This window comes from Haliaeetus albicilla, chromosome 4 (genome assembly GCF_947461875.1).
Source record: "Haliaeetus albicilla chromosome 4, bHalAlb1.1, whole genome shotgun sequence".
NCBI lineage: Eukaryota > Metazoa > Chordata > Aves > Accipitriformes > Accipitridae > Haliaeetus > Haliaeetus albicilla.
The window spans coordinates 43,615,096-43,637,812 of NC_091486.1; the positions used below are offsets into that span (position 1 = coordinate 43,615,096).

The following is a 22,717-nucleotide window of genomic DNA, read 5'->3' on the forward strand; positions in this document are numbered from 1 at the left end:
GTACAAAAGACTGCCCCAACCCAGACTCTAAAATCATTCTGAAAGGATTCTCCAGAGATTTTCTTACAGGTTCCCAGTACAGCACATAATGAATCTTCATTAAATTTGGAAGACACCAACCTTGATCTGGGAGCAGAAAAGGTCACTTATATTTTCCCCTCTCAACTGCTGTCAACAAAATGCGTACACTGAAGGAAACATATATATAATAAAGGAAACTACTCAAAAGGGGAAATAAAAGTCCTTGTGCTAATCCAGTTATTTAACAGCAAAAGCATGAGCAGCACCAACCAAACTGTTCTTGGGTCAGTTAAAAAAAGGAACAATCCCAAAGTGTTTAGATAGAGGGAAGCGAGTGAAATGCATCCCCCAGCCAGGCTAAGAACAGGATTCAAGCAATTAGTAACTGCACCAGCCAGCAGCCTGACAGGAAAACAATTTCATGCAGAAACCGAACGGCCAAGAAACTGGAACGTAATTTAGCAAAGCAAATCAGACAGGGTAGGATTTCAGGGGACAAGGATGCATTAGGAGCGTGTTGCAAGCATTGACTGTTTCCCATGCTGAATGTTTTCAAGCACTCTTAAGACATCGTTCATGCATACATCTCCTTCTACCAAAGTGAGTGTGGCCAATTCACCAGGTCTCTCTCATTCACACGTGGGTTTTAGATTAGTAAGTTATCTCCAAGTGTGCACAGAGGGATAACCTGTGACCACATCAGAGTAAAGAAAGGCAGTGTTTTAAAAACCCAGTGCAATGACATATTTATTGTTCCTAAAAATTTCTCAACGTGCAGGACATGCTGCCAGCTCTGAAAACGCACCCTAGAAGAAATGATCATTCAAGCTGCCTTCCTGCAGCCCCCTAAGTCACCCTATCCCTAACGATGATGTTGGTCAGATTCCAGCCCTGGTAATCAGAACTGTATTGTGCTGGACTCTGTTATTTGAACTGCAAATATTTAATCGAATTTAATAAAATTGGACTACATGATACGGTGGTTTTAAATTACAAACACAAAGCCAGAGTTTTGCCTGGTGCCAAAAATCTGAAAAGCTCACCCGTAATAAAGAACTTTATTTAGGATGGGCCCCAGCCTTTCCTGCCTTTTGTTTACACCAGACTGTTCAGGAGCCTTTCTTCTCCAAGCAACTTAACATTCTTGGCAATGGGATTTCTGCAGGATATTGCTGTGCCAGAGACCTAAGTGCTGTTGTGTTGAAAGGAAAATAAAAGAAAACAACAAAAAAAATTCTCCCCTGAACTTTGCAAGTGAACTCGTTTGTATCACAGACCAGTCCCCAAAAGATTAATGCTGGTGCCCAAAAAGAACAAGCATCAGCGTCCTGGAAAAACAAAATCAGCTCAACATCTTCCTGTTTTAAAACAACAATGATTTTGGTTGCTTCCATTTTTAATAATGTGATTAGATACATTTATCATCCTTAATTCATCCTGTCTGACAGGGCTTTTATTCAGCCAGAGTCTTATTGAGAGCTCAGTTTGGGAAGCAGCAAAGGAGCAAGATGTGCAGACGCCTTCCTTCTCCTGTAGAAATCCCCTTCCGCAACACTGAGAGCAAGAAGGGCGACTGATCCTCAAACTTAATCTGACAAGTAAGGACCCTGAAGTGATGAGCAAGGGAGGTTTTGAAGCATGTCAAAGCCCGTTTATGCTGTGTGGATGCTAACGCACCAGAAATGGATCACCTGGTTTCGCAAGGTATAGGAAAGAGCAAAAAATCCCTTGGAATCACACTCTCCACAGGCCCTAAGCGATAGGTTTAGTGACAAGGGATGCTTCCCTGTGTGGAAACACTGTGATTTCCCAGAGGAGCCTGAAAGCCTTCATCAGAAGAGAAGCGAGTGGCAGCAACGGCTACTAGCAGCCTGGGCTTGCATTCCTCCTCCCAGGCAGACGTGTACGCCAAGCACATCTTTGTGCTTGACCGGCTTTAGAGCTGAAGGAAGTCTCCTTTGAGGGCAGTTCTCCACCAGCACTCACCTTCCCTACCAAAGGCAAAGTCCCAAAGCCCAGACAGCGTCACTTTGGCTGTCCTGGGCACTGATGACGCAGCAGCATCTTCCGCACCTAATGGGGTGTTTGGTCTTTCATTATCTAGAAGCGGAGATTAGAGGATGCCCTACCCTTCAGCAAATCCAGTTTTCCCAGCTCTGCTTTTGGAGTCCTCCAGAAAAGGCACAGTCAAAACTACCACCACCAAAGGTACAGGGTGTGTCCAAGGAAAAAAACACATATCCTGGAGAGGGCTTGCCAATTTTTTACTGACTTCTTGTGCCGCTGAAGTGTTTGGCACTTGTCACCCAACCCATCATGCCCGGTGAGCAGGAAAAAAGCCTACCGCACAGCAGATGGGAATCCATCCACAGATCCATCCAGCAGGCCAGGTGCTATTTTCCAGAATGAGAAGTTCCCAAAAACGTCTTTTAATGCACGGAACTGGGAGGCCGGAGGCACAATGCAGCAGCATGGAGGTTTACTTTTTTCTCGTCAGATGGTGAAAGAATCAAAAACCCCAAATTTACAAGAATTGTGTTAAACCATTCACTGCACCTAAGACCTGCTCTACTCCTAACCATCAGGAGAAGAAATGCCATGAGAATACCTCCCTCCCTCCCAGAAGGAAAAGGAGGAGCTGCCAGCTCTTGGGAACTGATTTCGGGCAGCTGATTTGAGCAAAGACTGTACTAAATCCACAGGGAGATTTGGTTAACACGCCGTCATCATTCCTTATTGCAAGGACGACACACTTCGTGACTGCTGGTACTCATCCCTCCATGTTTGAAGATCCAGAAAGCATACTTGAGAAATAGCTAGGCAGCACCTGCAGAAGGTGCGAAGTTTAATCATACCCCTGCTTTCCTCTTACCTCCAACTCCATCTTTACAGAAAAGTTGTTTTCCTATTCCGAAGTGATTTTCAACACACAGTCTGCATCATCCACACGAGCAGCATTGCTCTCCAAACTGGGACAAGCTCATGGAAGCTCAGCTATTCCCCGAAGGAAGCAGCCGAGGATCACAAGCTGGCCAGGTTAGAAGCTGAGGCTGTGTTGGCTCAGGCGTGCAATATGGAACTGAGGACCACAGCCAACCAAAACAACCTGGTTTACATAATATATAGTTGAGAAATAACTGACCTGCTTAGCCACTGTGCAGGGAAAAACTTAACTGAGAAATAACTGTCTAGGTGTGAACCAAAACTCTTGCAGGAAGTCCTGACGCTTTGACTGGCAGAAACATTTTTATTTATTTGAAGTATAAACTTGTATATAAAATGCAAATCCCAGAAGAAATGAACTTTTCTTGGTACTTTTCTCACTCAGCAAAACATACTTCGACTTCAGACACCCAGATCTCTGTATTAGCTTTGACTTTGTGAAAACATCTCACAAACTTTGACACACAACTCCCCTGTCTCCTGCTTGCAGCTTTGCAAGTTCGCACACCCAAAGCAATTCCAGTCTCCCTCCAACACTGCACATACAGTGACAGATGAAGAGGGAGCAGGATGGAGTGGGTGCCTGTTAAATAAATCATCCCATGAAATACAGCTTTTAGGTAATATGCCCTTTTAAAAAAAAAAAAAAAAAGAAAAAAAAGTAAGAGGACCAAGTGTCACAGCAAAGACAGTAGGCAACACAGAAAATCAACGTGAGAGCTACCTGTTTTTCTGAGTGGGAAGTCATCTTTGGAATCATACATCCCCAGTACAGGGTGATTGTAGGTGCCGGATACGCCACTTTGGGGTGGGGAGCTCTGGTCCAGAGAGCTGTGCTGTGTCTTCCTGCACAGAAGGAAAGAGAAGGGAGAAGCTTTACACCAGTGACACCGAAAGGGAACGAGTGCAGCTTCACCTTGTCTGTTACCTTACTGGGGAACAGTGCAAAGAAAAAGATCTTGGTACTAGCTTTCTCCTTCTAGGCATTCATACAAAAAAGACATTTAAGTCTAATATACAGGAGGTAACTAAACATATGCCTAATTTTCAGTATAAGAATTACCCCGTTGAGCATGGCTTAACTCACGAAGGTATTTAACCATGAGTATCATTTTAAGCGTGTACTTGGGCTCCATTTTGCCAAGTCATATTCTTGAAGCTAAGCATAGGTGTTGTTACTCCCCTCAACCATACCACGAATGAACAATTTTCCTTCACTGAATAAAACCCAGACATAGTAGACAAAGTCTAAGGATGAAACAAAACCAAAGGATGAGCACGTTTTGTGCCACACATTTAAACTGGCTAACAGCAGCCATGCTGCATAGGTGGTCTTCTGCCTTTTGCTTCGCTGCTTCCCAACCCAAATACTTCGCAGAGATAGGGCCAAAGCACTCAACACCTTTCCAGATTAACTTCTCGAAGATGATAATTTATAGCTTTGTTTGAGCAGGCTGCTGGAAGTAAATTACAGTCTGTTTGCTAAGGATATTAAATAATGAATGAGTTTTCTAAGCCTCCTACCAGTTTGTTGGCTGCATCTTTCCTACTAAATGACTTGTGCCCAGCTTTGCCATTTCTCAGGAGCTTCAACAACCTCAATCAGGACAGACTTCAGGAAGTCTCCAGACTCTGCATGTTAGCAGAGTAGCTACATTAACAGCACGACTGATTTAGCCGTACAGGTGACAGCCATACAGCTATCAAACAATCTTACGTTTTAAGTTTAAATAAACAGAATTTAAACCCTGTATTACTTCTTCAAAATACTAAAGAATATGGGACAACAGAAAGTGAGCACTTCGTCAAAAAGAGTGAATATTTGAAATTTTACATTGCCTAATAATCAGGCACTCTTGGAGACCTTGGTTAAAAATATTCTCCTACAAACAGTTCTTTAAAGAACCAACATGAGCCCTTCCCAGTTGAAAATTACACCAATTCATTCAATTCCTTGAGCAGTACATTTTGAAAGCTCAAATCAGAAGTAGGCTGTTTGGTGAGATCCATAGCATCAACTCCACTACAAGTTACACCCTTCAAAAAATAAGGGGCTAACGAAACATCCGGAAAATGCATCGTATTTTCTACATGATTTTGTTACAAAAGAACTCTGAAAAGTTTATTTGAACATCTACACCAAAATTTTCTATACCCACAGTTCTTACCAAGCAGTATGATTCACTGTGGTTTCCTAATCCCCCCCACTTTATATTCCAAACTTCTCTGTACATACAGACAGAGGAATTTTTCGGGCTCTTACACAGTTGTATTTTTCATTAGCATTCACGCACATCATGTACTCTTTGACATTCGCACCAATAAATGCCCACATGCACACACAGTTTAATCATCACCTGAAATCAAAACAGAACCAAACTGAAAAATATTTGAATCCGTCCTGAAAACAGAACTCGCTTTCTCTGCCCTGATCTGCTCATACCATGGGAAGGCAGCACAGAGAGATGTTTCAAAAACAGGAAGCCTGGATGCTGCAAGCCAAGAGACCTCAAACCCATCATGTCACACAATGACATTTTTTGCTCTTGCCTATACAAGCAATAAACTTTTCTTTCTCTTTTTTTTTTAATCATGACTTAAGCTGCACAATCATGTACATTGAAGCTATTTTCATCACTTTGTTAGGGAATGCGCAGGAAATCAAAGGGCCTGTTTAGATGTGCTTCGGGCTTGCTGAATGACAGATATTTAACTCTGCAAACAGGAATACATTACATGGCTCGAGGACTGGGATCCAACTGCCTATGCTGCTTTGAGCAAAATGGACTGGTCTGCATGCCCGTTCAAGAATTTCAGAGGTCTTGAAAGAGATGAAATTGTAAACTAAATAGAGTTTGCAGGCATTCCTGAAAGCACATACCTTCACATAACGCATCCCCTGTTCTTTGAGCTCTGAGGTCCTTCAAAAACCCATCCACACAGCAAAGCATGCATGATACTTAAAATATATTCATGCAACATAAACTGAAGATATTTTCAAGCATGTATCTGTGCTAGAATGTTTTGGGTACAGAGACTGTAGACACCTATGTATGTGGGAATAATTTAATATGTAATTATATATCTCTACCTCCTTACCATGCAAATACTCAGTTAAACTCCCTTTCATGATTGTTACCGCACTGAGTGGCTACTTCCCAAGTGCATTTCTGACAACTTCCTAGGGAAATAATAGCCCTGTTTGCTAAGCCCAAGGTGCTCTGTCTGCGTTCCTGCTAAGCCACGCTTACTTATGTTACGTATCCTGAGAGCAGGGCTGTCCAATGGGTTCAGAACCCATGGAAGGGCCAGTCTGACAACGAAATTCAAAAGAACCTCTTCTGTTGTTGTCTACCATCAATGTAATCTGAAAATTATGGTCCACAAAGCTATTTTAAACAATTACATATAGACTGGAGGTGTATATATTAAACAGTTTACAAAGTGGCTTGAATACCGTAGAGCTGAAGACCAAGCAAGACCTCTGTGAAAGCCCCCAAGAAACATTACTAAGCATTACCAAGTTCCTTTCATTTGTCTCGTAGATCCTTTGGATGACAACTCTATTCTGCAAAACCTTTAAAAATGGTCCCTTTTCATCTCAAGGGTTGATCCGTGTGTGCGACAATGACCTTAACGTCAGTGATGAATTAGAAAATATTCACTAACTATAAACACTCAATGTTGCACCAGCAACTGATGGTGTTGAATGGAGTTCAGATACAAGATACTGAAGGCAAAAGCATCTGGACATCTCAGTGGACAACCAAAGCCTGGTCCAAAGGGCCAGGGGAACGACAGCTATTTCTCACGTCAACAGAACATATTTCATGTCACAGCCATTGACGTAGAACTGTTGTGGTGTTCAATACCCTTAGGAAATCTGTTTTTTCGAAGTAATGCTTTCCATTTTTTTAAAAAGGAATTCACAAACCTTAATAAGACCAAAGGAAGTGCTTAAAAGCAGGCGTGTCATTTAAAAGACTATTTCAGCATCTGTTACCACTTAATTGGCCTGCCTGCTCACAGTAGGAGCATCAAGTCTATCTTCTGCAAGCCTCATTTGCGTGTGTTAAATCCAAACACCACCCAATTGAATCACATTAGAAGTATGTGCATACATAAATATCTCTATAACTGAATTGGTAACCTATGAGATGCCACACAAATAAACACTAATATGTAATTAATTTAAAGGTTTTCTCTTTTTTAAAAATATATTTTTTAAATAGAATGGAACTGAAAAATCTTCAACTTCTGCCTTAACAACTGAAGGGTGCATTTAAAAATCCTCCACCGCAAGATAAGACACTACAGTCACGCAGCCCTGCTGCCATCTGCCCTCCTCAAAGGCTGAGCAGAACAAGCTCATGCCTGCCTGCAATTTATCACTGAGACAGACCCTAACAAAGATTTGTGAGGCCTCTGAGGCTCTTTCTTCCCATCTTGTGTTAGAAATCAGAATACTGATCCTCTCCCCACCACAAAACAGATGGAGGGAAGATGAGGGGATGGCAAGCCCGTTAAATCCATAAGAAAAAGGATGGCCCCTTGTGCAACAGTTTGTACGTTGTCTCTACCTGTTGGCATCCCTGGAGCATCACAGGAAAGGGACGTTTTGATTAACATATGCCACAATGAACCTAAACATATGCCACAATAAACCTAAACAGTATATTGGTGCTCAGAAAGTTCTCAGCATTAGCTTAAAGCAAGGCAGGGAACATACTGAAACCTTAAACACGACTTGGCTAAATAACCTCCTGCATCACCTCTGGCCCTGTAACGTATAGGGGTGTTACAGACTGCTGCTCTTCAATTCATCTCTGAATGCTGGATTCTCGGCAACAAAGCAGTTAATTGAAAACTGTGCAAAACATAAGCAATTCAGACCACTCCCAAATTTATTTTTCTCTTTTCTAAATTCACCTACCATGGCAATTCTATGCCAGGCTTCTCTAGGGCTAAAGGATCAAAGGGTTTGGAAGAAAGTACTTATTTACTCTCCTTAATTCTAATTGACTTTATACCACTTTCACATTAACAGGCATTTTAACCAACTGGAAAAAAAATGGAGAACACAATGGCTCAGTCTTCAACCGCCTTTAATAAAATCCCCAAATTTCTCAGTGAGTCTCAATTAAGAACAGTGGAAAATCAGTTATCTAAAAAAGACATTTATGTTGTCTTGACTGAAATTCAGTTTCTCCTATGTCTTCTACTGTCCTTGGTACCAACCTAGTGGGCCTTAAATATTATCTTTGCATAAGCTAACAACATTTCACTACTTTAACCAGTGCCATAACCATACAATTTTCAAGTCTCAGATTAGATTTTCAGAGATGTATTAAAACTGCTCATTCTCACCCTACTGGAGTAACGCTTGAATTTTTCTGCCAACTACACTTCAACATTTCTGTACTTGCTCATAGCTGGGATATCTTTCAAATTTAATTTCCGCTTAGTTTCTTGGATTTGGAAACATCTTCTGGCTATGACCTCATCATCCCTGTATACATGCTATACATGTATAATTTCTAAAGACTTAAAATACTGTCAGATGCTCAGCTTGAACGCAAATTTCACAGCAAAATTTCCTTGACTTTTGTCATTCAAAATTTCATTAATTTTATGGTCATTAAAAAAGACAACATCCAAAATGCTGGGTTTGTTTTTTTTTTTTAAATATAGATATTCACAATATTATAGTAGTGGAAGTTTTTAAATAATCTCAAATCTTCTGATTTTCTTTTATACAATGAAGAAATTAATTTCTGAAACTGAAACTTGTACCTTGTTAATAATGCCATTGTTTATATTCACTATTTGGTGCATTTGAACTAATTGAAGAAGTCACTCTTTGTTCCCATGTCATTATAACATCAGCTGTTACCTTCTCAGCCCAGATGACATTTGAGTTTTCTTGGAGACCAACAGTTGAAAATTTTCAGTTGAAAACGTAGATGTTGGGGCAATTGTGATTAGAAGTGTAGACAGGACGCACTTGATGTTTCCAGCAGTTTACACAGAAGAGCCAAGTAAACAAAACTTCCAACTTTGAGAGATTAAGATGAGCAGTAAGCATTAAAGGCTTTAAAAATGTAATGTTAGCTCAACTATCCCGAGTTGCAATTCACTTGGGATATGCAATAAACATAAAAAGTAATTTCCCCATTTTACTAAAGTTCAAGTTTTATAACACCTGGCAGGACAAATCCTGGGTGAAAAGCTAGAGAACTTATAAAGGTTGATCTTGATGGTAGAACTTGCGAGTTTGAATAACTGTGGATTAAAGATGACAGCCAAGACCTCTAGTCACAAAAATACTGTGACCATCACAGAAGATACGAAAATTATTCCCATTGAAACTCTCTGAAAAATGCATTTTGGTAATGTTCAGCAAAGTCAAACCCTGGTTCTATGACTGTTCTGGTTCATCCAGTAAATACATCAGGTCTATTCCCCACATCTGCAGCAATTGTGAAAAAAGGTGGCACCGGCTGAATCATAAAGATAAGCCCAGTACCACTTACCCATACCAGAAGCGAGGATCACTGGATATACAGTGGTTAAGATTCCGGTGTGCCAATGCCTTCTTCTTATTTAAGACAAATTCTTGTAATTTCATCTTTACTTCTGTGCTTGCCACTGCACCTGAAATGTCAAGAATAAAAAAGGTTATCTAATCAATTCACATACTTTAAAGAATTTAAATATCTAAAAAGGTTCAGAATTAAATCTTTGATTTCCAGTCCAAAAGAAGAACTTTTCTTTCAAAGAGAAAAGAACAAAGTGCCTCCAGTAAGGAGCTCTCCCTTTTTTTTTTTTTTTTGCCTTTAGCTTTGCATATAATCACAACTTATGTTTGAAAACAGAGATTTAATCAGAGATTTATCATTTCACTATAAAAGATCTCTGACAAGGATTTTTACACTTGCATAAAAATACACTTAGAATAAAGCACTTGTACTAGGTATTCCAGCTTTCTTTTAATCAAAGGTATTTAAGAAAAAGGGTCTTGTGTACACTCAAGTTTTTAAATGTCACATCTGCAAGCAGAAGGGGAATGAGACGAATGTCTCATATGTAGATTCTGTCTTAAGAACTCTTGTAAATAGGGACCTCTTTGTTCAAAAGTATCTGTGTACAATAAGACCTACATAATATTCCAATTCATTTACAAGTGTGCAATCTATTTCTTCAAATAGAAAATCTAACATTTAAAAAGAAAGTCAGTAATTTTGTAGCATAGACTTAAAATGTCAACTGTATAATTTCTAATCATTATTTTCTCCACAATAGAGACCAGTCTGTTTTACTGCGATGATGGATTAAAATTATCATTCAGTTGACAGAACAGATTCGCAGGCAGAGTTTCTGACGGAGTAATGCATACAAAGTTTGGCAAGCAGAACATGTGGAAAATGATGGTTCATCTATACCATGGTGTAAAGCAGGAATTCCAAAGGAAAATATCTGGGCTACAAGAAAATGAAAAGGCCAGGAAAACTGTCTGCTCTACAGGGAATAAAAACTTAAAATACAACAGGGTGATCTTTTGTCTCCTGGATCCTACTCAGCAATGACATTTGACAGACAGGGGAAAGAATTTTTTTGTATCTCCACAAGAGAAGGAAACTGCAATATTTCTATAAAGCACTGCCTGAAGATGTAATATTGTTCAACCACTGAAGCCATGTTGAAAAGCTTGAAAATTCACCTTTTTGGAGCCCTGCATTTCTCACTAGCTCTACAAACGTAGGTTTGGCATGTAGCCCAACAGGAAGTTCAACTGAAGAGCTGGACATAAATTCATGTAAGTGTAGCAAGCCACGTGGCTAGATCAGAATAGGTGACAAATTCATGGCTAAAGGCCTTCTCTCTCCAAAAAGTGTCACCTTTACTCTATTAGCATCTTTAATCAAACATGGCTGTGTTCTGTCAGTTTTGGATAATTCTGACATTATTTAGAAGACTTGAAGCTAAACATTTTTGGATCCTGAGGTTTACAAAAGCTCCCCTAGCATGTCTTCCTCCTTAATTAGAAGCTGAAAGGCCCCATATATGCTTAACAAGATAAAGCTGTGTAGGCTTCCCACTCCCTGGGCAATGCTTGCCAGAGCCATGGACCAAGCTGTCATGCAAGACCTTCTGACCTTTACTCAGCTCTTGACCCTTGAGTTGAAAGATTAAAAGTGAGTTAAATTGGGTTTTTTTTAGCATACTATACTGGGTTATTTTGGACCCAGTCACATTGTTACAGGCAGAAGCAGTGTGCAATATCCAGTAAAGATGTTAAAGAGGACTCCAAAGGCAGAAAGGGACAACCTGTCACATACGTGACAGTATAAACCATGCAGGGGTATAAGCAAAGAGGACAAGAGCAGAAGTCAGATATCAAAAGCCCATACATATGGAATAAGTCCACAGGCAGGAAGCAAGACACTCAACCCCAATGAAAGCAAAAGGCATGGCAGAGTAAAAGGAGGATGAGGGAGAAAGAACCAGAGAGCAAGAGCCCACGCAGCAGCTCTGGCTGGGGGAGCAGCTGTGCGCGGTGGGGAAAACCAAGCTGTGAAGCTGGTCTATTCGTTTCGGAGGGCCTGAGTATCGAAGAGGAGCAGGGAGCAAAGAGCAGATCAACTGATAAGACTGCAAATAGCAGAGAGCCACAGCAGACCCGATGGCTCTAAAGAGCCAAGAGACTGAGCCAGATTACTACCGAAGAGATAAAAACAAGTTACATATTGTCCCAGGATCAAATAGTATCTGAATATAGGATAAGGCAAGGGTAGTGGAGAGAGAATAAGGGAGGGCAGAAGCAGGACCAGGCTCTGGCAGAAGGAGGAGGTTACATAACACAAGAGCAGAGGAGCAGAACAAATGAAAATTAACAGGAGAAAACCCTTAATGATAGTGTGGGCTGATTACAGCTGGCCAACTTGTAGGAGAAAGTCCAAGACAAGCCATGGTCCAAGGCTGCCTGAGCAGCAAGAGATCAAATGGTTCATGCCCAGAAGTGCCTGGAAACACCGATGCACAGGACCGGTTCTAGGTTCAATCCTAACAGCGGAAAGACAGGATGATCACTATCGCTCCTTATCCTGTGCAAAAAAACCCACCTTTACTTTCACAGACATTTTTCTTCCTTTTGTGGAAGTCATGCTTTTGATCAAAAGCTTTATGATAGCAGATATTGGTTCATGAGGGACAGGTTAAGGCTCCCAAGATGAGAACGCAAGAAGCTGATATGTTAATCTAAACTGATTTGTGATTTGCCTTCTAAAAGGTACAAAACAACATATTTTGGCTTACAGTGATGGAGGAAGGAGGGAGAATAAACTATACATCTATTACACACTCTTCCTATTTCAGATCAGGACAATTTTAGCTGTGTTGCACTTAGCAAAATTTTCTGATGTGAGAAAAATAACTTAAGTATTCTTAAGAGCTGAGGTGCTATAATGATTATACACCACAGTACTTCTTAAATAAAAAGTAATTTAAAAATAAAACTGTAGCCATGGGAACAGGATCTTCAACTAACGTCCCCAAATTCTGTTTTTTTCCTCTACACCTATGTGTTTCATCCATAAGGTGCTTTGATGCTTTTGCCATTTTACAGAGATTCAGGCATTTTTATTTATTTGCAAATTACTTTAATGAGAATAGCCAGATACCAGTTTTGCAGAGAGGCCCAGCAAAACATTGATACAATATGAACAGCTGATGAGAACAGCAGGGTGAAGTGGAAATGCTTATAGTTTTCATCCACTTTGAACTGACTGCCTTTACTTTGGAAAATAACAAAAAGCGGCCAGAGGACAACGGACATGTGGCAGCCAGCCAGGCACCAGAGTAGCAAACCTGCGTTATCATCACCTTTAGTCACTCCTCAATGTTAAACTGCTTCTTTTAAGTAGATTCTGATCCTTTGGTCTTTCTTGTATTTAAAACAAATGAAACCCAAACCAAACACGAACAGACACGCTGGACCTCCTATGAACTGCTTTGCAAAGATATTGGGCTAGGTCTGTGCATTGCCTCATTTTGGCTGCTGCAGCTTAAATTCTGCCATTGCAAAATGCACATGCAGTGAGTGGGGAATTCAACCTTCAGATAATATTTTTTAGTCTCCTAGACCCCAGTCCTTTCCTACTAGAAACATTCATCTTGGAGCTTTATCTTGTTCCCGGTCCCCAGACAGCATCCCATCTCCTGGTACCCTTCAGCCCTCTCCGCTTCTTCCATCACAGGCTTCTTTATTTCATCTGAAATGAAGACCTAACGAGTTGATAGTACAACTTGCCAAGGTATTTTTCCTCCCATTCACTTCTAAAAGAAAAACGAACAAGCAAGCAAAGTGTCTTTGATAAGGGAAATTGTGAGGCCATAATCATTTCACTGAATCTCGTGAAGTGCATAATGACACGTGGGAAAGCCAACCACAATCTGTAACCTCATGAAAGAAGCACTTTCTGAATGAAAACACTTTAAAGCTAAGAACTGAGAACTCGGCTACATCTTAAAAGAGTGAAATTAAGAAAAGTAAAAGAAAAAGAAATGCAGTGTGCATCTGGTGTATTTTATGGGCTTAATATTCTGCCTCCATTAGGAATGCTGCCAAAAATACTTCAAAAAAATGTTAAATCAAGTAAAGAGATGATATGCTTCCTTTTGAAAAATGCTAAAATGGCATTTAGTAAGACAAAAATGAAGATAAAGCATAGAAATACATTTCTCTCTTACCCTCAATACATCCTAAGAGTTTACATACGCTCCCTGTGCAGCCAAGCTCTGTAGAGAGACTATCATGAAGGTTTCTCCAGCTTTATAAAGCTGTTTTATGGCTTCCATTCATCTGCTCTACCTGTCATCACTGAAACAAGTGAGCTTTTGCTACTTACTCTCTTTTCCTTTCTCTTTGTTTTTTAGCTGCTGAAGTTTCTGCTCTCGGTGCTGCTTCTCCAGCTCTTGCTCCTGTCGGTGCTGCTCCAACTTCCTCTGGTGCTCCAACAGCTCCTGCTGATGCTTCATTGCCAGCATCTCCTGCTGCTGCTGTGGAGAAGGGACGAGAGGCAAATGAGCAAATTAACAGTCAGACTTCCGAGAGCTAAACCAGAAGCTGCTATCAGGTGAGAATAAAGTTGCTTAATTCATAGAAACAACAAAATGGCATTTTCCTCTAGAGGCTTCTGCACCGCAGCTCACTTCATGTAGCCCCATTTCTAGTTCAGGACAGCACTTATGCTAAACCATAGGCCCTATAGGCTCTGGGCTTCAGGGCATGGTCTGTTTACAAGCACAAGCATCCTGTTCAGAAAGCACCTAATTTGAGAAAGCGACAAAAAACTTCCACCCAAATAGGTGCTTCCCCAACCACTGTGCTGCTGCCAAAGGGTGCGGCTGGGTCCCTGCTTCTGCTCCGCAAGCCGTCTGCTGCCACTGCTGCCCTGCTGGAGCCTGGTGCCCCGATCCTGCGCTGAGCCAGTGCAAACCACTACTCCAGCTGGATCTTCATTTTCTCTCCATCATCTGTTTTAAGTAAAGCCCCATTAGGACACTTTAATTACGAACACTCATATATTCACCATGTACAAACCCTGTGCTGAAGGAATATCGTTGAGCTCACCAAGTCAGCAGCAAAATACGCCATCATCAACACAGGCTTTGCAAGACCAGTTCAGTTCCCTCGTGCATATGATTTTTTGAATAGGCCTTTAATTATATGATTCTGCACTCTTATTTCTCCAACAGTCCTTCTCTCTCTGTATATAGAGCAGTTCCCATGGACTTGGACAACTACATCTTTTTAACTTCATCAAACGCTGGTCACTTCCCATCTGCTGTGCAAACCTCACACCCCAAGCTAAATGCAAAAGCACTAGCTGCCTTGTGGGCATGGTCACCACCAATTTCTGAGCCTAATTATAAAAGAATTGGTTCCTTATTAAAAAAAACCTCCAACAATCTCTCAAGGAAGGATTTACCCCAGCACATATTCACAGGAAGAACTGAGAGATAGGCTGCCTAATTAAGACTTGAAGCACCAAAGGCTCCTGCCCCCATCCACTGTGCAAGTCCCCACCTTGGGTCTCCAAATCCCAGCACCTGGAAGATGTGCATGGACATACCAACCTCGTGGGAAATTTGGGGTGGACCTCCCCAGCCCAGAGCATCCTTTTTGGGCCCAGGAGGGATGATTCCCCCAGGGACTGGAGACAGGGGTTCAATCCATTGGGCCCTGGGGTGGTACCTGTCAGTGCTCAGAGAACACCCCGTGTCTTGACAGCCAGCCAGGAGCAAGCTGGGCTGTGGAAAAGCAGATGACAAATGACAAGTCTCAGCAGCTTACAGCTTGACTAGGTGTGAATGGATCTCCATGGGGCTTGCAAAAGGCACTTCCCCTGGCACAGGGCTTCTTCCTTGAGTTCCACTGAAAACTGCTTTTTCTTAAAAAAAAAAAAAAAAAAAAAAAAGCTCAAACTAAGATTTACCACCTCCCAATTTCATCTGTACCCTCTCCAGCAAGATACGTGCTAAAGCCATCTACCTGGGCTGCTCTGATTACGCTTGCAAACTCCCCTGAACGCAGGAGCACACTGGCTCCCTGCCGCCCAGATCACCTTACACCAGCTCTGCACTCTTTACATTGGCAGCTTATAAACTAGCAGATTGATTTTAAGCTGGCAACCTTAACCTTCAAAACCCTTACTGCTCTGGCGATAGATGAGATCTCTCCGAAGCTGGATTTAACGGGTGCCTGTGCTCAGATACCACCCACTGCTCCAGGTTCACAAAATCCTGTATGTGGAAAGGGATCAGGGCAAGCCATGGCTATTAAGACAGGGAACTTTGCTCTCTCCGAGAACATGTCTCACTCTACCCTTCTCCAAACCCTGAGAGCATGTGCGTACGCAAGACTCCCACCCCACATACACCAATTTTCCCTTCTCCCTTTGCACATTTTTCTATTTAAGCTTTTGACAGCAATTTCTTATTTTAATTTGTTATATTGTACATTTGTACTATCCAGTGCTTCAGCTGCGGATACACTATAGACGATACACATAAAATTATACCATTCTATATAAAGATGCAAAAAAATAATGTAAGAGGTACTTTACAATCTGCCTGGCTATCTGCTGGAAACTTTTGATATAGGAGTCCCTGCTGCTGCCGGTTCCAAGCAGGCAGACTGTTGTAAAACACCGAACCCCAGTTAGCAGAATTTGCAGTGATTGCACCTATGTTTCCCTTCCTAATTCTATTGAATTTTATGTAAACAACAAAAAACCCAGACTCTAAAAACCTACAAAAGGAAAAAACAAAAAAACCCTAGAGAAAACTAGTTATTTTTGTTTTATAATTAAGCAGCAGCTTCCACTAACACATCTCCATTTGGAGAAAGAGTATCTTTTCAGACTTCCAACAAGTCCACCACATGGTGGGCTTTTATAACCTAGCCATAGAAAATATGCAAATGAACAATATTTAATGCACAATATGTTAAAACAGGTTTTGTTATTTTTATGAAATCAGGAGCCTTTTCTCTCCATCTGCAGTCTCCTAGGCTTTGCGTGCTATGCTTCCTGCAATGGTTTACATACATTAGGATGCTTTAGAAGGAACTGTGCTTTCATTGACATCTGTAGTGAAATGTAAATGAAAAGACCAATTTGTATCTGGATGGCTTATAGAAGTTTCATTAGAGATGTATTGTTTCTGCTGATTTTGACCCCCATTTCCACAAAGCCTATTCTTAACATAGTTTTCAAATCTTTTCAAAGTTGAAAAAATAAAAATAAAAAAAAAATAATGCAGCAACCTCTCCAATCATATCCATGAAAAGCGAAAAGAAATCACTGTGTTGCTGTCTGCTGTAGCCTCAGAAAATGACTGAAGAAAACCCATTCGAGCGCTCTGTCTGAACTGCAATGTCTTCTTACGGCATGAATATTTCTCCACACTTAGGGCTGAAAACAAACTACACGGACAGTATTTGACATGAAATATATGGTGCAGGCTCAGCAAAACGCAGGGGTGCTGGTGATGCAGTGCCTTTATCAGCTCACCAGCTCGGGCGATCCCGCTGCACAGACTGCATCCAGGTTTCACAGCTGCTCCAAGGACCTTGGATAAGGATTTAGGGTGCTGACCCAAGAAGAGGCTTGCATTGCTCGTCCTTGCTGCTACTGATACCCATCTTGTTACAAGAGAGCCAGCGGGATATAACTATCACATCAAATCACAATTTTCTATGCAAAAAGGCCCTTATTAGCTTTCAAACTCACTTGATGCTAGACTGTGTCCCGATTTTCTATTTTGGGACTAAAAACAATTTAGGTTTTTTTATTTAAAAATGGATTTTTCTGCTGATACTTTGTGAAAAAAGACCCATAAACAGCAAGAGAAACCACTACCAACTAACAGCAGAAGCAGGAAATCTGCTAACATACAAAAGTTGTCCCATACACAAAATAAACCGAAACTCTAGAAAAATATGAGTTTCTGCTTCAGTTAAAGCAGTGGAGGCAAATTTTAACAGGTAGCAAGTATTCAGACCCATGTGTGGTCAACTGCAGCGAGGTCTTACCCCCCTCCCGTGCCACACATTAAACTTGTTCTGCCAAGGGAATACTCACACGCTGTGGGCTTGGTCTGGCATTTAACCTTCCCTTGACTATCTCAATGGAAAAGAAAAAAGCCTACTGATGTCTAAAGGCAAAACGTTTCAGAGCTGCATTTGAGTGGGATGCAAGCTCCCACACTCAGGTCTTTTGGAAAGTGCCTGAGTTAGGAATTCATAAGCATCTCTTGAACTGCAATTCACGGCATACCAAGAGACGCTTAGGTGGCTCTGATAAGGATTATTAATTACTGAGCGAGATTGTGCTCACGTACCACATAATACATTAGATCTCTCTTGCTGGCAAATGAATCAACACCGACACCACAACACCCGTGTGTTAATTGCGCATAGCTGGAGCAGTGTGTTTTTTCCCTGACTGTAATGAAATATAAATATTTGAGAAATACAAAGTGATACACCAAGGGAAATCCCTTGCATTCAGACTAATTCAACTATCAATTTGAGGAGCATATCACATGACAAACATGCACACTGTATTAGGGAGTGCAGCTAGGAACATCTGAATTAGGTGCTCTTGCCAAAATAAATATTTGTAAATATTTATAACTATGGGGATTCCTGCATATGTTTAATGTCACTGCTTCCACTATTTATGAAAACTGCACAAATGTTCAACTGTACCTGGAGTTAGTGGTGCTGCTGCTCCTTTAGCATATATTAATATATTAATAAATGTAATAAGAAGAATGTAGAGCATTTCCAGGTATTTATCAACTGTCAGCTAGCCATGAGGACTCAGCAGTGCAGTGCATTTTGCCATCACATTCCTCAATTGTCTTCAGTCCTCAAGCATGTCTACCTAGAAAGGGGACTGATACCTTATCAGTAAGCACACCATCAACTTCCACTGCACAAAGAAACCTCTTCTTAAGCAAAGTGGAACTAAAACAGTTTCCTTTAGTTGTTACAACAGAAGTAGAAAGGTAATGCTCCAAAATCTTTCAGCAGCCTCTGCCCAGAAGCCAGCCAGTGCCCTCCTGGGAAGCACATGGTGCTGACAGCCAAGATCCCATTGACCAGAGAGAACGAGGACATATTTCATGGAGACATGGTGCATTAAGACTTCCATAACCACTCCTCAATTTGCTAAATGAGTAGCAAGAATGCGGGTCCTTCCTGCATCGCTGTACCTTGCAGACACCACCTTGCCAGAAGCCAGGCACTGCTCTCTGCCCATGCTCCTCTGCTTCTTCTTTCCCATGCAACCACCATTTTAAAGGTGCTTCTGTCATTTACTTTACATGCTGTGGTAAAACTGATTAAAATCTGCAAAGCAGGAGAGGTTTTGAAGCTTAGACTGTGGCTCTTAGATTTTTATAATATATATTTTGAATAGCTTACTGCAATTAGTGGAAGGCAGGGTAAAACTATCTGTACCCGGACAGCTCACCCTTACTCATGCAGATAATCACACATGCAAGTCTGAATGAACAGTTGGCATACTTATTGCCAATAAACATTTCCTGGGATCCAAAGTAGCTTACTGTTGGGTCCAACTTCTAACTTGCATCTCAATCTATGCTCGAGATCATCTACTGAAGGTGCTCCAGCATGGTGGGATGTCACCCCGAGCACTTCTGCTGCTCTTCATATTTGCAGATGATTCCTACTTCCTCCCAGCACAAGGCAGCTAGGTTATGAAAAAACACAGATGGAGAGGTAGCCTGATCCTCCACCTATGGGTCAGTGTTCCTCCTCACATGTACATGTGGTTTCCATCTCAGACCAAGGTCATGCTGGCATGGTCCAGCTTGTCACAATTCCAGTCTGAGGACTTCTTCTGGGCAAGCTCAGAGACTTTGAGCAACTGCTTCACCTGCCACCCCTGAACATGAGATTGGCCTTCTCATGGAGGCAATAGCTTCAAAGAAGTTGTAAGGATGTGTAAGTTAAATACTAGCTTCAAACCTGACAATTTAATGCTAGACAAGACAAACCCCCCCCCCCAAAACAGATCTTCTCAGCACCCCCTGAACTTGTACTCTTAAAGGCTGAGTTAAGGCATGACACAATTAAACGCTTTTAGAAGCTTCACATAATTGTCCTCTCACCTAGCAGGCAACAAGGCTGGGGTTTTGGTGCAAAGAGTGTTTTTAAGACAAATCATCCGCCACCCTCTTTAGCAAAATTCTAGTTTTGGTGGGTTAAGTCAGGTATTCACAAGGATCTGGAGCTCAGATTATGTGAAAATAAAGGAAAATCGTAGGTGATGATCAAGAAAGAACTCACCAAAACATGTACACATCAAATCACCCCCTCCGAAAAATCATTAGCTATGGGTGGAAGCAAAGCATGGATGTCGACAGATTTCTGGAGAACTGTTGTATTGGGTTATTTTAGAGCAATCTCAATGCTGGCCATTCCTTTGGCTGGACTCTCTGCTCCATGTTCTCCCCATCCTGTTTACTGAAGTCTCAGGCTGTGGCTCCAGTTTCAGGATTCACTCTCTTGGCTCCGTCACGGCCTGTTTCAGATAGCTCCTGGAGCACCGGAGGCTAGTCAGAATTAATCAGTTGTACTGGGAGACAGGGCCAGGGGGGGGAAATTGTGGTTTTCATCAGAAGCCAAGACACAAAAATCTGAAAGCACAGCTCAGAAGAACGAACGTCTATCATCTCTTTTCTTGGACACGTCAGCAGCTGAACATATATTCGGCGTGCCCCCTTCCAGCTATCAGGCAGGCTGACAGCAGGCAGTCCTGTGCCAGAAGTTCCCGTGGGCAACATCTCTTCGCTATGCAGGGAAACAATCTTCCCAGCCGACAGCTTCCTGGGCAAGAGACTGATCTTGGTTAGACATATCCTACTGAGAATGTCTGGTGTTCAAGTTTATGAGCCTCAAATGTCTCCAGGAAAGGGAATGATGGTTATGTTCCCTCATCGCCAGCTCTAGGTGAAAAGATCCCACGTTATTAGTTTGGCAGCTTACATATGGATATATAATTTTGTATCCCAGTTTCCTTCCCATCCCATTACTGCTCACCTCTCCTAAAAGGCTGAAAGCTTGCACAGCAGCTTTGTCCCCCTAAGCCCTGAATATCTGCAAAGGTATAGTGCTGAGAATGTATCTGTATGTACCTTTTGCTCCCTGATTGTCACTCCAGTCTAGTTTTTGCCCTTTCTCCAGAAACAAGAGTATCTGACAACCTTTACAGAAAGCAGTGAGCTCCATTTGTAGTATCCAGCATGTTCAGTTCCTTCTCCCATTTTCCCCTCTAAAGGTGGAGAAAACTCCTTTGCATTCACCTCTGCTGTGCTTTACATGCTTATTATTGAAGGGGAGGACAAATTTGTACACCTTGCACCAGAAGCAGGGAAAATCCATCCGACCACGGATGGAAAAAAGGAATCTCTGTAAATCAAAGAACCATATAAATTGTCCTGTAAAGGAAGGAGCCCCAGATGTTTAATGCTAAATGAGATTTTATTGTGCCATAAGTGATCAGACCACAGTCCTCGGAGGAGCAGTTATGTCCTCTGTGAACTGTTTCGGGGTGCAAGGAGCAGAGGAGCTGGAATGGTAATGTTAAGCTAAAATCAATACCAGAAGCAGAGATTTAGGACACAGAGATCCTGTAATGGGAGCAGCTAGAGGAGCCACCAGTGGGTTTTGGTCATTTCAAAGAAGGAAATATGAATAAAGAAAAGGAGGACCATGTCTGTGTCCACTGATCCACCATTCCCAATCACCTGTGTGAAAGGAGACCAAACCAGAAAGCTGGCAGTGATGGGAGACCTCACCGAAGCGTTCCTGCCAGGCTTCTCAAACAACCAAGGGAAAAAAACGGGGAAAAGCAGCAACAAGGACAGAGTACTTGCATCCACAGTACCACTGGCAGTGTGGCTGCTGACACATGGCATCAGCTGCTGTTCCCATGCGATTTCAGGTTCAGGTCCATTTGACAGAGGGTGGACACGCGGGTGAAACGAACTGCAAAGTGCTGCTCTTCATCTGACACGAGGCAGCGACAGCCTCAGCACCTGTGGTGCCCGGAGGAAGGCTGCATGCTAAAAATGAATGTTCAACATCATCTGATGCTCATGCAAGCGCAGCAGAAGCATCGTATTTAAAGGTAACACGCCACCAATGTAAATACCAAATATTTATCATTTTTACACACCGCCACCAGTTAAACAGGGAAGTTAAACATGGAGATTAATCCAACAACGTTGTTCATATTGTGTGTATGTGAGTGAAGTTATTCACAACATGATCTATGTTTTAAATGCAACTTCATTCTCCCATACACCAGCTCAATGTTGTTGAGAGACCATAAGCAGCAAGAGGAATGAAAAGTTTATGAATGTTAATTTTTCAGCGATGGCGTATATTAACACATCAATATTCCCAGCATAATAGCAGGATCCACTTGGGTATTTCTCTACTCCCGCCCTGATTCTCTATGTAGTCTCTTTGACTACTTCCGATCTATTTTATCTAGTTCAAAAATAAGATAAAATTGGAGTTGAAAATTCAGATGTGTGAACTGCAAAATATTCCTTCTTCTGCTGTTTATTTTGAAATTCCAAACTGAATAGAGACCATAAGGTTTCTAGCTTTAAAAAAAAAAAATCACACACGTTTTACTGGGAGACAAACTTATGCTATAAAGGATGAAAGAACAGAAATTTGACCACTTCAAAAGCTGTTGGGACTCCACAGAAAAAGCAAGCATGTGCTACCAAGAAAAAAAGATCCCGTATCTGTTTGCCAGCCAGTGAAGTCTGCTATTTCTGCCATTTACATCAGATATTCAGCCTTCAGAACACCCAAAAGTCAGCCCAATTTAAGTCCAACTTCAGGAGGTTAATTAACAAGAAAATGCACTGGATAAATGTCTCTTCCTTGGCTTCACAAAAGGAACATGGAGCGGCCGAGCTCAGGGGACAACAGGCTTTTCATCTCCCACTGCTGATGGATCAGAAAACCTCCGTATTCTGCTGGAAAGCTGTAAACCCCAAAGCGAAGAGACTGAGCAATGGTGCAAGGACGACAAGGCTGGCTGTTGCCAGCAGACTCCATGGACACTGGTACAGGGATTCACAGGATGAAAGCCACCGCGTCCGCTGACTGAAGCGAGATCCGTAACTTCACTTTTGA

At 41.7% G+C, this 22,717-nt stretch overlaps 1 protein-coding gene across 9 annotated transcripts in view; it reads right to left on the minus strand.

The window, feature by feature from the left end:
* The window catches only part of HDAC4 (histone deacetylase 4), a 264,837-nt gene that overhangs the window by 94,646 nt on the left and 147,474 nt on the right, over nucleotides 1-22,717 (minus strand). For 7 of the 9 annotated variants that reach the window (XM_069782191.1, XM_069782192.1, XM_069782185.1 and 4 more), the window contains 3 exons: nucleotides 13,872-14,022; nucleotides 9,498-9,618; nucleotides 3,689-3,810 (listed from right to left, as the gene is read on the minus strand). In XM_069782191.1, the coding sequence (XP_069638292.1) occupies nucleotides 3,689-3,810; nucleotides 9,498-9,618; nucleotides 13,872-14,022 (394 nt within the window). The remainder of the gene's footprint in view (nucleotides 1-3,688; nucleotides 3,811-9,497; nucleotides 9,619-13,871; nucleotides 14,023-22,717) is intronic. The other 2 variants (XM_069782187.1, XM_069782190.1) reach the window with 1 other exon arrangement.